Source organism: Nymphalis io, chromosome Z, assembly GCF_905147045.1.
Source record: "Nymphalis io chromosome Z, ilAglIoxx1.1, whole genome shotgun sequence".
Classification (NCBI taxonomy): domain Eukaryota; kingdom Metazoa; phylum Arthropoda; class Insecta; order Lepidoptera; family Nymphalidae; genus Nymphalis; species Nymphalis io.
In genome coordinates, this window is record NC_065918.1 from 15,893,269 (window position 1) to 15,908,752 (window position 15,484).

At 33.3% G+C, this 15,484-nt stretch overlaps 1 protein-coding gene across 4 annotated transcripts; it reads left to right on the top strand.

The window, feature by feature from the left end:
* Window positions 1-8,958: 8,958 nt before the first annotated feature.
* LOC126780528 (uncharacterized) lies at window positions 8,959-14,141 on the top strand. Of its 4 annotated transcripts, none has more exons than XR_007670514.1 (3): window positions 9,872-12,809; window positions 13,123-13,802; window positions 13,880-14,141. XR_007670514.1 is itself a non-coding variant. In XM_050505100.1 (2 exons), exons 1-2 carry the CDS (start codon window positions 8,985-8,987, stop codon window positions 13,621-13,623), a joined length of 705 nt encoding a protein of 234 aa, XP_050361057.1. In that variant the 5' UTR covers window positions 8,959-8,984; the 3' UTR covers window positions 13,624-14,141. The 4 variants fall into 4 exon arrangements, 1 of the variants encoding a protein (XP_050361057.1); XR_007670513.1 differs by having other exon boundaries at window positions 9,872-11,283; window positions 11,621-12,809; window positions 13,123-14,141; XM_050505100.1 differs by lacking the exon at window positions 9,872-12,809 and adding an exon at window positions 8,959-9,188 and having other exon boundaries at window positions 13,123-14,141.
* The last annotated feature ends 1,343 nt before the right edge of the window (window positions 14,142-15,484 follow it).

The window sequence follows — 15,484 nt, forward strand, 5'->3', positions numbered from 1 at the left end:
AATGAAGTAGATTTATTACTTTAAAGCAAAAGTGTATAGTTAATTTTTTTTTTATAAGTGTAAACAGCTCTGCGTTTATTTATGTCTTTTTCGAAGCAATTTGGTAATATTGCCACAACTTGATAAGACGATGATTACTGACCATTATTCTATCGCCATTGTTATGTAGTAGCATAATTATTGAATATTCAAATCGTTTCGATAGCAAGCTTGGCAAAACATTTATGATCAGTATTATAATATTTTCCAGAGATTTTATTGTATTATTTTTTTTATTTTATTTACTATAATTACAGGCACAAGGGACATAACATCTTAGTTCCCAAGGTTTGTGGCGAATAGGGTATGAAAGCGATGGTTACCATTTCTTACAATGCCTATGTCTATGGACGTTGGTGACCACTTACCATTAGATGGCCCATATGCTCGTCCGCCTACCTATACTATAAAAAAAGTCACGGCAAATACAAAATAACACACACAAATATATACGGCAGTAGGAACAGCATAAATATCGAAAAAAATGGACTTGGTTTGGAAGTAAAATCAAAGCGTATGTAAGTAGTCAGAATACAATTTCGTACGTTACAAAATTCGCTCTGCCTCGCGTGCATCATAGCATACGCTTCGTATCGTTGAATCGCATCGTAGTATTCAAAGAATGGCGTGAGAAACACACGTTTGTTGTCTTCCAAAAATACATTAATAAGTATGTCATTTCAGGACAAAATGATGAATCTATAGCAGTAGGAGGTCATTGGATAGTGACACGCTGTCCAACAAACATGCGAACGGGTATTTATTTTTTGTAACTGTTTTTTTTTCGGTTCCATTTACACCGATGTAAACGTTTATATTTAATCAATCAATCAATCATTCATTCATCATTTATTCTTTAATATAATATATTTGAGTGAACTGGCAAATGGGCCGTCTGATGGTAAGTGGTCACACAGATATCGGTAGTGTGTATCTGTGTGCGTAATACCCAGACGGAATATTAACCAGGAAAATGCCCATGAAATAGTAATTTTAGATATAAAATATTTTTATGTTTATTTGTTATGTGATATATTTATACTTCGTCGTATGCAAAGAATAGCGTGAGAAACAGACGTTTGTTGTTTTCCAAAATTACATTTAAAAGTATGTCATTTCAGGACAAAACGACGTCAGAGCCAGACCCAGAGCCGAACCTGAAGCGTCGGGAGGTGAATGGATAGTTACACGCATTCAAAGACCAAGGAAAACAAGTATTGATTTATTAAATGTATTTAAAGTACTTTTTACTATTTATATTTGTTGGTCGGCAAAATAAAAATTAGCCCAATCTGAGTGATCTCCCTTGCCTTAAAATTCGAAGCGTTTTGACTGCAAGCTGAGCAAAATGATAATGACCAGCCCGCTAAATGTTCACGGCAAATACAAAATCACATAAAAATATATTCGGAAGTAGGAACAGTATAAATATCGAAAAAAAAAATGGACTTGTTCTTGTTGATTTCGATATGATATGATGTCTGATATTGGTTCAGAAAATAATTTTAACTATTCAAACATTCAGTTGAATGTTGAGTAAGTAAAGGAATGTCGTTGTTTAAGATCTAGAATAATCTATGGTGTTCATTATGAATTCGTGGAAATGGTATTTCGAGAGTCGGCGAAGTTGTTACTGGAAGCCTTAGAGTAAATAGTCAGTTGGAATACTATTTCGTACGTTACACAATCCGCTCTGCCTCGCGTGCATCTTAGCATATACTACTATTTAAAGAATGGCGCGAGAAACACACGTTTTTTGTTTTGCAAAAATATTATTAATAAGTATTTCATTTCAGAACAAATGAACGGAGATTCGTCGCTCACTGTCGGATAACGAGACGTCGAAGAAACATGCTAGCTGGTATTAATTTTTTGTAACTAGTTTTTTCGGTTCCTTTTACACCTAACATTTATATGTAATTAATCAATCAATCAATATTTTTTTCTTGAATTGAATATGTTTAAGCGGACTGGCCAATGGGCCACCTGATGGTAAATGGTCACATAGATGTCTAAGCACCCAGATAGATAATTAAATCACCATAATAATAAGACTGGTTTTCATAATTATATATATGAGTTTTATTTCATTTCAGCAACAGCCACGCCTGCAGAGGGGCCAAGGGTAGGTCAGCAGACGAGAAGTGCATGTACCAGACGCTCTGGCTCTGTTTGCTATATATGTGGTTTTTTTTTTTAATTATGTTAATATGTCACAATGGTGTTTGTATTCTTTTGTTAACTTTGATGTTTAGTTTAGTTCGTTTTTTTACACCTAGTGCAGCCAAAAAATATTTAAGAGATAATTATTACATTTTATTTCATTCTATTCTCATAATCTGTTTCTATCAAGATTACTAATTGTCAACGACTCGTTGATGTGTTGGTTTTATAGAGAAAGGCAAGTGTGCCGCCAGTCTGCGGGAAGCCTGTATAACTATCAATTGTAATTGTACGAAATAAATTTGTATTTAGAAGAGTGTGTTCAAAATTAATATTTTGAATGTATTTAATCAATATCTAGTAACTTAAACGTATATATATATATATATATTTCAAAATGTTCTTCTTATATTGTATAGTCTATTTAACATTGAGAGAGTATTTTGGGAAAAAAGTATTGGAAACTTCTGAATAATCTATCAAAGTAAAACTTTTATACATATATTATTTTAATACTATTGGTCGTTACTAATCTACGCCATACCAATCGAAGAGGGAATAAAGATAAACAAAACCTTAGATTTATATACACATTCTATGTAAATTGGTAATAGTTGTACAGTATTGTGCACTACAAACAGTTCTTGGTCACCTTTATTTATAATTTAACACTATTCCAACTAACCACATTAATTTAAAGTTCAAATTTCCGATTACAACTACGCGGACATCGAAAGCGCCATTTTTTCGCGAATCCATAGTGAATATCATAGACAAGATCAAGGCGCGAATCCATAGTGAATATCATAGACAAGGTCAAGGCGCGAATCCATAGTGAATATCATAGACAAGGTCAAGGCGCGAATCCATAGTGAATATCATAGACAAGGTCAAGGCGCGAATCCATAGTGAATATCATGACAAGATCAAGGCGCGAATCCATAGTGAATATCATAGACAAGATCAAGGCGCGAATCCATAGTGAATATCATAGACAAGGTCAAGGCGCGAATCCATAGTGAATATCATGACAAGATCAAGGCGCGAATCCATAGTGAATATCATAGACAAGATCAAGGCGCGAATCCATAGTGAATATCATAGACAAGGTCAAGGTCGAGACATATTCAAGATATCGACCAACGTTTTCGCTTCAGTTCAATGTTTATTTGTCTTTATTCATCTTATGGTCGGAATAGGCTTAAGTATATTCGATATTCAGATAAATAACGATCAATATAAAATATAAATTACAAAGATGGTAACTGTTTAAATCATTTATAGAAAAATCGTCCTTTGAAACGTATGGACTGTTTTTAGTTCTGTTCGATTATGCTTATCACTTATATACATATGTAAATAAACTTTTTAGTATTATTCTAGTAGATATTATAACATGATGACTGCAAGTGTCATCTGTATCAGTATTAGATGAAAAATTCACGATTTCAAATCAACGTTACAATTAATCAGCCTTTATTATGTAATATATAATATATTGTAAATATGTACGTTTGACTTAAAACCTTTTTGATAAATGTTTAAAAAAAAAATGTTATAATAACAATATTTTTCTCTAAGACTCAATCGGATGTTGTAGAAATAAAAATATTTTTGTTGCGTATGTAATAGCTTATTAATTTGTGTTTATAATTCATCTCGTGCTTTACGCTGAAGGAAAATGTCGTGATTAAACCTGCATGTGTCTAATTTCATTGAAATTCTACCACATATGTAATCCACCAACCCGCATTGGAGCAGTGTGGTGGAATAAGCTCCATATCTTCTCCTCAAAAGGGAGAGGAGGCCTTAGCCCAGCAGTGGGACATTCACAGGCTGTTACTGTTACTGTATATTATAAGAATAGTAGTACTGATATTGTAAAAAAAATTGATGACATTGAATTACTAATGATTTAGTTTCTCGCAGGTCACATTGGTGAACACAAGCACACGTTATATAAGGCGATTTTAACCGTTTAAGAGAAACATAGTAAGCATATATTTTAATGTTATATATATGATGAAGAAGACGTTCATGTTTATACGAGTATCTCAAGTTTTAAAACGTAAGAACAGAAGGTACCATCGTGCTTATGGTAGCTTAAAATGTACTTTCGTGTAACTAATACAAAATGTTTAAAAATGCGATCCTTATGACAGTGCAACCTCGATATAACGAAACTCAAAGGGAATTTAAAAAATTATTCGTTATACCAAATAATTTGTGACAATTAGGTTTGTTGTATGGATTCGTTTTAACCAGGTAGAAAAACTTGTTTATTAAACTCAACATAACGTTGATACTCATCTGCTTACCCTGTTAAAGCAAACGATTTTCAATAATAAATGAGAACACACTTTAATTAAAACACAGTATTTTTTAATTTGAATAACTGTCTTACGAAGAATCGGAATAACGTATCTGAACCTGTCGAGATATGAATTACTATTGTACAATTAAATGGGAATAATATATGATACCTTTACATAATGTATCATTATGTAAAGGTTAAAGATTGAAAAAAATTAAATAGAGGCCAACAATACTTTCTATCTATCTAATATCAATGATTACAAATTCGAAATAAAAACGTTTTTGATAAATGTATTCGTAATGTAAAGGCATATTTTCATTAGTTTTTACGGTAAGATCTAGGGGATTTTGAAAAATTCGTTATATTGAGGCTCCGTCATATTAAGGTTGCACTGTATATATAAAGTGACCTGTGAATGTCCCACAAATAAGGCACATGAAAATTCAGTGATTATTGCCCGGGTTGCCATCTCGGCTTTTCCTTCGTATATATAAATACCATCATGAGTATGGTGACTTGAAATGCAAACGAATGTTACAAATTCAAAATGTTTAAAGATGCGACCTTATGTATATATATTCATGTAAATAAATATGTGTTAAATTTTTTTTTAATAGTTTAATCATCGTCCTTTTTAGTATTTAAGTGAATGTTAATAAAGTTGTATGTGGTAAATTTTATTTTATTTCAATTATGATATAAATATGACCCATGTCAAGTAATACATGTCATTTTTGAAACACTGGGAATCAAAAACCAAAATGAATCCACGAGAAAATCCAAAAAAATAGTTTTCTATAAAAAGTCCCATATTTGCATCAATCTAAGAAATGATTATTAATATTATAATAGAATATTAACCTCCAAGACAAAGAGGCAAACTGTTTTAATATCTTGTTTATTTATTTAGTTTCGATATTTATTTTATATTAATGACTTTTGTTAGTTATACATAAAAAAAATATTATATAACAGTAAAAAGTTTTTATTTACAAAATATGTGGTTTGAATTTCTGCAAAGTAGCGAAATGCTAAACAAAAAACATAGATCATTGTTATTGCTTGGAGCGCCTTCTATGAACATTGCCTTTTCTCTGTCTACGGTGCCATTACAACGTAGTACCCTTTATTGCTGACAGATATATAACGATATTCAATTTTATAAAACTCCAGAACCATTATACATCCTTCTCTCTTACGTTAAGTATTTTTTTAATGTAAAAAATATGCATTTCTCATAATTTTTGTCCGTATTTAAAAAGAATTATTTAAAAGAATGATACATATAACGCCATCTATTATCCTTTTTTTGAAAATAGATTCACTTTGTTCGTGATGAGACCAGTGGCCACCGTGGATTTGGACTAACGATAGGACGACAAAAACCACCGGACATCAACACTCAAAGATTGACAACAACCTTGAAGTAAATAGCCACTGGGTCATTGAGACCCTGGTCCCTTTGGCCAAAATGGAAAGACGCGTCAGATAAATCTGACGGTGAGGAATAGCCCGGGTAAAGGGGGCAACCCTGAGGCCCGTACCTTGATTGGCCTAGGCCAGCCAGGAGGACCGAACTCTCTGATGAGACCCCATGTAAATTTGGATTTAACAATGCTTTAAAAAATATGTCTGTACATAAAGTTCCAATATCAAAATTTCATTTTTAAATGTTACAGCTAGAATAATTATAGTTTTCTTTAATGTTTTTGTTGTTTATTATAAAAAATATTGATGTGAAAGAAAAGTGTTACTTACGTTAGTTGTGCTCTGGGTTCGTAACCGTACGATAATTGTCGTACAAGTACGGTAATTTCATAACGATGTACGACGGTACACTACTATCGTACGTGGATTGTACAATAATTTCCATTATGATGCAAAATTTTATAATTACAATGACCAATAACAATTACAATTGTTTTTACTGTCAGCGCCATCTATTGGCTCATTTCTTTCTGAGGAACAATTGCAACCGCTTTGAGTAGTATTGTCTGTAATTATCAGTAGTAAAGTCTGTAAATCATTGATCGATATCGATATTTAGGTTTGATGCAAAGTGTTGTAGTTACTGTCTTTTTGAATTTGATCATTACAATATTTCGCGTATATATTGCGTGTGTTTTGTTTCTCGTTATTTTTTTTTTTGTCTTTTACAATGTTAAGTTTTATAGATATTTGTATAATCTGTTCTCGCAATATCTAATGTATTGAGATAGTTTTGAAAAATATGCTTGTTTTCATTTGTCTCTATCCTTTGAATAAATTATTAAATTAAAAAAAAACCTACCTAACCTTATAATTATATTGCTCTTTATTATAAGGTTAACAAAATATAACAATATCAATGACATGAAAACATACATTAAATATTGTCCATATACTTTTATTCGTTTGTTTGTTTTTTTTTTTTGCTACTATTATAGGGGTAGCCGTAAAAGAAATTAGAGGGGCGGAGAAGGTGTATTGAGAGGCGAAGCACAATTTTTGGTAAGACCTAAAATAGCTTCAAGTAATGTCGATGTGACGATGCTGACGTTTGCGGCTTTGGCGCCCAGGGAAGACGTCGCACGGCTCTTACTGGCTGCACTTATGTGAAGCATTTTTTCGTAGTCATTTTTTAAATGATCCTAAAATCGATATAAAATTATTCTCAAATACTAATATATAACAGTACAATACAATATATGATAACGATTTTGGAAAACAAAATATTCATTAAGATAAAGAAGGATGCAAATTTTGGTCCCACCCTACATGGAGTATATCATTGGATATTAGGTATTTTTGAGCTGTAAAAAAGTTACTTGGCTCCAAGTTTAAAATCTTAGTCCGTTTAGAGTAATGCTGTATTAAATATGACAGTTTAAATAATAAGCAAATTATGCTTTTTTCACGCAGGTAATCCGTATTCGTCTTTACTTGGTGACACGTGTACGCAGAGTAGGAATAAAAATGTGTGATTTTTTATGAACAAATACGTTACTAAATAAATAAAATAGCTTATTATTGGGTTTTATTTTAAAAAAAACTTCGTATGATTCTGATGATAACGGTAGTTTGGGTAGTTGCTACTAGTATTTATTGGCAGAATGCATTGTATTGAAGAAAAAAAATATTTTTGGCTATTGTTAAGCTGACGTGTTCAGTAATGCATAACTCTCAACGGACTAAGATTTGGAACTTAGCGCTTAAAATACTTATCCAACGATCTAACACACGTCGCTAATGGAGGGACCAGAGTTCATACAAATCCTGGCAAAACAAATCATCCTTTGAATACGCTTAGCGTGAAGAAATCTTTGCAAAAAGTTTTGTTTTTAAAATAAATTTTCGAAATAATACTCCTTTCAAAACGTTGAAACAATTATTGTATTGCTTCAAAATCACAATGAACCGATTCAAAAGCATAAATGATTAAAATATGTATGTTACAATTCTATCAGGTGTATCAATTCGAACGCACACATTTTTATTTTTGTAGTTACGTTTTTATTTCATTTAAACAATACTTTACAATTCATATTGTTTCTACTTAAAATATTAAAACATATAATAAAATTCTATTATGTTTATGCATTTATTACTGTATATCGATACGGTGTGTCAATCCTTATTGCATAATTATAAGAACCAATGTCTGTAAAATAATCGTAATTCTGAAAATAATCTTATGAAAATAAAATGTAATCGAAAATAATAAAGAAAAATTCAAAACAATGATTTTGTGTTATTATTGTTTAAATTTTAAAAAATCTGGATATTTTTTACAAGAAATGATTTAATGTAATATAATTAAATATTCATAATTAATTCGGGTTAAAGAAACTTTATTCTCACCAAGAAACACATTCACTAACATGAGAAATTATTTTTTCCTACAACAATTGCCCAGCGGCGCGGCAAAGCAGCATGTTTATACATGCTTTTATTAAATGATAGAAAAATACGATTTCGAAGATATTTATAATTTAAGATATAATGAAGATATTTGTGTTATTTTATATTGCTTTGAACATATATTTTTAATAGTCTCTTAAACTGACGCATACTTTTTGCTTTTTTAATATTTTTTGGTAAATTATTAAATCGTTTTGCTCCGTCAATCATAATATTTTTCTTCCCATAGTTAATAGTACGATGTTTTGATAGTTTTATGTTATTAGCGTTTCTTAATTTTATTCTTTGTGATTGATGGTTTTTATTCAATTGTATTTCTGTGTGTATATTTTTACCCAATTTTTTTAATAAGTATTCAAATAAAGTAATTGTAAAATATTTAAATTATATGTGTTTTAGAACGTATACACATCTTATTTTAAAATCAAACATTTTTATATTTCTTTTTATTTTGTCAGTTATCGCGGGTATTAGCAAAAATTTTTACTTGGAACAAAGAAAGGGTCACGTGGCAGTGGCTTAAAACGTCGCATTGCATCTTAATAATCGGTCATTTAAATGTTATATGATATTGTATAAGCAAAACAAGTTCCATAATACTCGTTTCAACAAAAATAGCATCAAAATAATGGAACCAAGTGCAAATATGAATATAGATTGCAAAGATGAAAGCGATTGGATATTATGCTCGTCCAGAAGAACGCCTGGAAAATTTTATTATTTTAATATGCGGACTGGGCAATCTTTATGGTCGCCGTACGAAATAGAGGTATGTAAATATTATTTAAAATACGAGTCTTAATTAGAACCGGTTAATGAAGAACAAGCCGTTTCATGTTCACATTTTTATATATTATGATAATTTATTAATATTATAATGACGATGATCCTTATGGCTGACACTGTCATGGCGGCTATTCTTGAGGGACGCTAGCCAACTTCGTAAGAAATGTCGTGTACAAGTTCGTGCGCAAACAAAGGTGCATTCTCATAATTCGATGGGAGGACAAATCCAATCCAACAGGACCGGAAAGAGTTCACGCCCTGAACAAATGATTTAATGGTATGTCCGAAGTAAGTAAAGGGGTATAATCCCTCGGTAAAATACCTAATAGCATTGCATTGGTTCGAACTTGAATGAACCCAGGATCATGCCAGCTGCAGCCTTGTAAGCTAGCCTCTAGTACAAAGAGGCAGTTAATTTGTTGATTGCCATTTGAGATATATTATGAAACATAATGTGGAATAATAATGAATTTATCTCATTTTTAACATACATAACAAATTAAAATAAAATTAAAATGTATATTTGTATGTTATTATTTTTTTTATATGTTATTAAAAAATTAAAAATTTCACAACAATAATATAAATTGTTAGTAAGTAAAATATATATATATATATATATATATATATATATATATATATATGGCGCAATCGTATCATCTCTGGAACGCTAGCGCCATCTGTCGGCGCTCGACGGAGTCAATGATTCACCAGCCGGTCAGTGCGGTCGAATATTGATATCGACTCGCGTTCCTAGTTATAGTGCCGAGTGATTGAACATTAAAACGAGTTCATTAATCTAATGTGTTTCGTTGCTCCAACATTACCCATCGACGCCAACAACTTAGAAGTTAGAAACTATGGACCATACTGATGATGCTGAGGTTCATCCTCCGTCATCAGAAGTGGGATCTCTGTTGTGCAAGATGAAGAAAAAAACGAAGCGGGTATTTGGCGTGCGTTGTTTGAACAACAAAACCAGAACATGCGAGCACTGATCGAAGCCCTGCAAGCGCCAAAACCAGTCTACCGAGACGGTCTACCTACGTTCGACCCTGACAATCAAGATACCGATGCGAGATCGTGGTGTACAACAGCCTATTTGTGTTTTTCTCAAAATCCACCACGTGGCGGTCAACTTATACTAGCCGTCAGCAAGGCGCTTAAGGGTGAAGCATCGACGTGGCTGTCTCAAATAGCATACGAAGGAATCACATGGCCTGAATTTAAGGAACTTTTCACCTCGAGGTTTATTTCGACGGAAACATTGCCCATTACCCTCATAAATTAAATGAAGAAAAACCGAGCGAAAAAGAATCACTACCCGCATATGCAAGTCGATTAATAGCCTCTTTGACAAAACGCTGGAAGGATGTGAATAAAGAAGAGATCGCCGTAGCTACTGTACTCGCTCACTTATTGCAGTTTGACCCGCATATTCAACGTTTGGCGTTTACTGCGAATATCAATTCACGAGAAAAACAAAAAAAAAAAAACTAAACGCATTCTTGCAATTGAAACGTAAGATGAATACCACTGGAGAGTCGTCGAATGTACCCGATTTCAAACGTGAAAAGTTAACTGCTATCAAGTTCTTCAATTGCGGAAAGATGGGGTTTAAGCGAGCGGATTGTCGAAGCAAGACGAACGACGTGAGAGGACGAGCTACAATGCCGAACCCAGGGGCGCAGCAGCCAACACCAAGGCCTTTGGTGTGCTACAAATGCGGGAAACCAGGCCACATTGCCGTCCGGTGTACCAGTGGCGGCGGCAGCTCTTATAAACATCAACAACGGTCTGCCAAAGGAAGCCGAATGTATGGGCTGCATATGCAAGTCGATTGATGACGTCACTAATAGCGAAATGGAAAAATCTGACTGCTGAGGAAATCGCTACATCAAGCAAGTTGCTGCAAGAAATGAGATCGGAACCTCATGTGTTATGATACGCTCACCTTCCTGAAATAGTACCGTTGGCTATACAAGTTAAAGCAGTTACGATTTATTTTACTACCCTACGAAAGTATCATTATTTAGTGAGTGCAGAAAATTTGTGAAAATTTGTATGAAAAAGATCTGGTGAGTACTTTCCAATTTGTTTAAAAGCGATAGACACTGTGTCTTACTAAGTTTCTTAGTAACTTTACAATTTAGCTCGTATCACCTACATTGCGATGATTTCTTTATTTAGATACCCTGTTTTTGGGTTATTGATTAACAGTGATCTTACGCAATAATAGCTAGCTATGTGTATTACTTTATAAGTTTCTTAGTAACTACAATTTAGCTTTTACCTACATTATGAAATTTCTTTATTTACCTACCCTGCTATGGATTATTAATTACAGGGATCTTGCACAATGATAGCTAAGAAACTTGCCTAATACCGGTCGCATGACCGTGACTCACATTCCAGAAATCGATTAACGTCGTTGGAAGAATAAGCCGTTCACCTCCACGTGGCTCGCTGCCACGACCGCTGGTAGTGATAGTGACTATGGTGGAGCATCGGGACTCTACGGCATTGTCTTCGCCAAGGCGTTTCGTGAGTGCCACTACGAACCACGGTGCTGGTGCGACCGATCGTATCATTAATGCGATACAACCTATCAATACTACGGTGAGATCCAACCAATTTTCCAATTCCAATTTCGATCCTGGCATTAATATTTGATGCAAGGAGATAGGTTGACTCGTTTTGACATAACAAAGGCGAAAATCAAAAAAATTTCGGTTGGTGAATTTGTGTTATTAAAAAACGAAGAGCGTAATCAAACGAAATTAGATCCAAAATTTAAAGGGCCGTTTAAAGTAGTAGAGTACATGATAGGCTAAGAGAAATGCCAGCAGGTCACGTATCAGTCGAGGTTGATGCAGATGACGTTAATGATGAAGATCAAATTTAAGTTGTGGTAGAAACTCGAGTAAGGGGCCTCTAGGGGCCATAGTGAGTTGAGTTGTGTTCGACCGTACCAGTAGCTATTACGTAGTCGTAGCCCGGTAGAAATCGGTATCTCTTAAGGCAACTTAAGTAGTCCGTAGGTGCGCGATGCGCGTTTAGCTCAGGAGGTCGGGGTCTGTAGAGACCATACGTGGTCACCAGGGGGAGACACACGGGCGATCCAAGGGATCTGATCCATGCGCTGGATGTGAGCAATGCGATTGCTGGTCGGCTGGACAGCCGGGGCGCTAGATGTCTTACTCGGGAGTTTCTAGTCTGGATATTGTGAAAGTTGTAAAGAGTCGTTTTGTAATTTGGTTGGAACGACTATGATATGTGGCTCTGGCTGTTAGTATAATAAATTTTGTATCGCCTATCTGTCTTGTATTTTAATTTTGCTAAAAATTAAAAAACACAGTTATACATTTTGCTGTCTTTGTACTTTACCCCTAAAAAGGTAGTGTGGTCAGGAGTGACCGAGTGGAACAAGATATTCTCGTGGATATTTTATTGCAGATTAACCGTCACACTGGGACGTGAGCAAGTAGGATGGCCGTGTCGCAATCGTATCATCTCTGGAACGCTAGCGCCATCGGTCGGCGCTCGACGGAGTCAATGATTCACCGGCTGAGCGGCGCATACGACACTTCTTGTGCAGCAGCCGGTCAGTGCGGTCGAATATTGATACCGACGCGCGTTCCTAGTTATAGTGCCGAGTGATTGAACATTAAAACGAGTTCATTAATCTAATGTGTTTCGTTGCTCCAACATTACCTTAACTTAGAAGTTAGAAACTATGGACCATACTGATGAAGCTGAGGTTCATCCTCCGTCATATATATATATATATATATATATATACATATATATATATAGATATAAACGATAAGACCTTTTTACTTAATTTTCCCGTGTGCGATAATAAAGATTATTATTAATATTATATTTGATATTTAAGATTGTTTAACTGTTTTTAGACCGGCAGCCAGCCTGAAGAAAATCCAACAATGTCAAACATGAATTTTCCTACAATTCGTATTGTAAACGATTTGCAACATATACATTCATTTGGTCAAGCGGCATTAACGGCAAATGAACCGAAAATCATTTGGATGCCAATCGAGTTGCCAGAAGTCAAGAAACAAACGTTGGACCAAATGACACAAACGTCTGGACCGGATAGAGATATATTTGTTCAAGCATGTGCCATTCCCCTATCCCAACGTTTCGCTCTATTGGAAAACAAGAAAGTTGACTCTAAACCCAGTTTGACTCTAAATACTGAAAATGGTATGAGATTTCAATCGCAAAAGAGAAACTGGTGGAGTTCCAAAGTACTTAATTCAAATAAATGCAAACAAACCGAAAAGACATCAGATTCAACGATGAAAAGAAAATCCAATGATAATGAACCTGTGTTGAGAAAGCCAATACTGAAAAGAAGAAGAACATCCTCGGACACAAATTGTAAAAAATAACTTTCATTTTCAAAGTATCCTAATTCTTCATTCGACTCAATTGAAAATACAAAACTAGATGCTGAAAATAAGGTCGAAAATGCAATAACAAAACGTACTTGTTTAGTAGATGGTTCTAATCAAGAAATAAACAAGAGGGATTCAGGAGATTCGTTACAAATTTAAACCTATGTCTGTCTGTATGTGTTGTGGCATAGCCCCTAATAAGTCTACCAATTTTCTGCTTTTTAATTTGAAAATTATTTTTTATTTTCAGGATTAAAGACTTTCCTATTTATAAATCTATACTAACAAACGATGTTAAATTAGAATGCTAGGGGACAGGTTGAAGGGGTTTTCACTTCGAAGCTGAGCTGAAATTAAGTGGGAATGCACGGCCATCTACTATATATATTATATTGTTATCTATAAAAATGAATTTGTTTTTTTTTTTTAATGTATTCTTCATTTAAGTGATTGGAATTGAATTGTTTCCAAATATTATATTTGTTGTTAGATGTATATTTTTGTTTCGTAGATTATTAACACTGTCTTTAGTTTGATTTAATGTTTTCAATAAATTTAATAATTGTACATAATTGTTTTATTTACGTAGAATAAATAAGGTATTTTAGAATTGGATAGAACCTACTCGTCACTTATCCAAATAGCAATATTTAGTATTGTTGTGTTCCGGTTTGTAGTGTATTAAAGAACAGCGGCCAACGGCCGCATTAAAAAAATTTGATAAACTTTCTTAATGTCTTAAATATAACATAATATAGTAGTTTATAAATAATATGTTAGTAACATACAAATTCTTATAAATATCAATGAATATAAGTCGCATGCTTATGATAGACCGGAAGGAAAACAATTTGATGTCAGAATTCAATTCAACCAAACATAGATTATTTAAGATCTCCGGTCAAGAGAACCGGGCTAAGCTTTACATTACCTGCCGTCGAGTTGGGGGTTGATTTTTTTACGGAAAGGTTACATTATTATAACACTAAATCTACCAGAATGACATTTCATAGTTCTTAATTTAAACTCGCAGACTTCGCCGAGGCTACTCAGTTTATTATCCTACCTTTTTCAAACTAATATGTAATATTTAAATAAAAAACAAATCCAAAAAAAATTAACTGGCATAAAAATAATTATACTTGTTTGTTTATTAAAACAAAAAATAAGGCAATTAAAAACAAATGTTATCCATAAGCTGCTTAAGGGTTTATATAATATAGAAAAAATAAACAGTTTTGAATGAAGTTTAAAAAGTGGCCATTTTTAGGTTGTGTTAATCGTCACGGTAACATGCGAAAGCGATCCCGTGGCGCTCCTCGTTAAGACGGAAAGGGTACCGGTGGTTTTTAGTGGGTATTCCGATGTTCGGGGCGCACTCGGCGCCTTGCGTTTCCCCAGCGTTAAAAAAAAAGTTTAATGTTAATTATTTTTGTTAATTTTAAGGGAAACTTGCATATGCTATACATATTAATATAAAATAATACATACATCAGCCTAGTTTCCACCAATAACAACTACACAATTACTAAAACTAACAAAAACGAAACTTGGATAAAATCACATTTCTAAAACATATAATAATAATAATATTAAGTGAAATCAATAAAGATGTAGTAAGATATCTGTTTAACCTAATAAAATTAATTAATTAAACAAAAATTTAACAAAAAAAAAACAAATTAAATCACATATCTAAAACATGGTAACATTAAATAAGACCAATAAAAGTGCAGTAAATAAATAATATATTTATAAATTATTATTATTTTTAATTATTAGGCTTTATATAATTACTAGCGCTTGGCCGTTATCACAGCTGATGGAAAGTGAACATAGTCTAAGATGGAGCGCG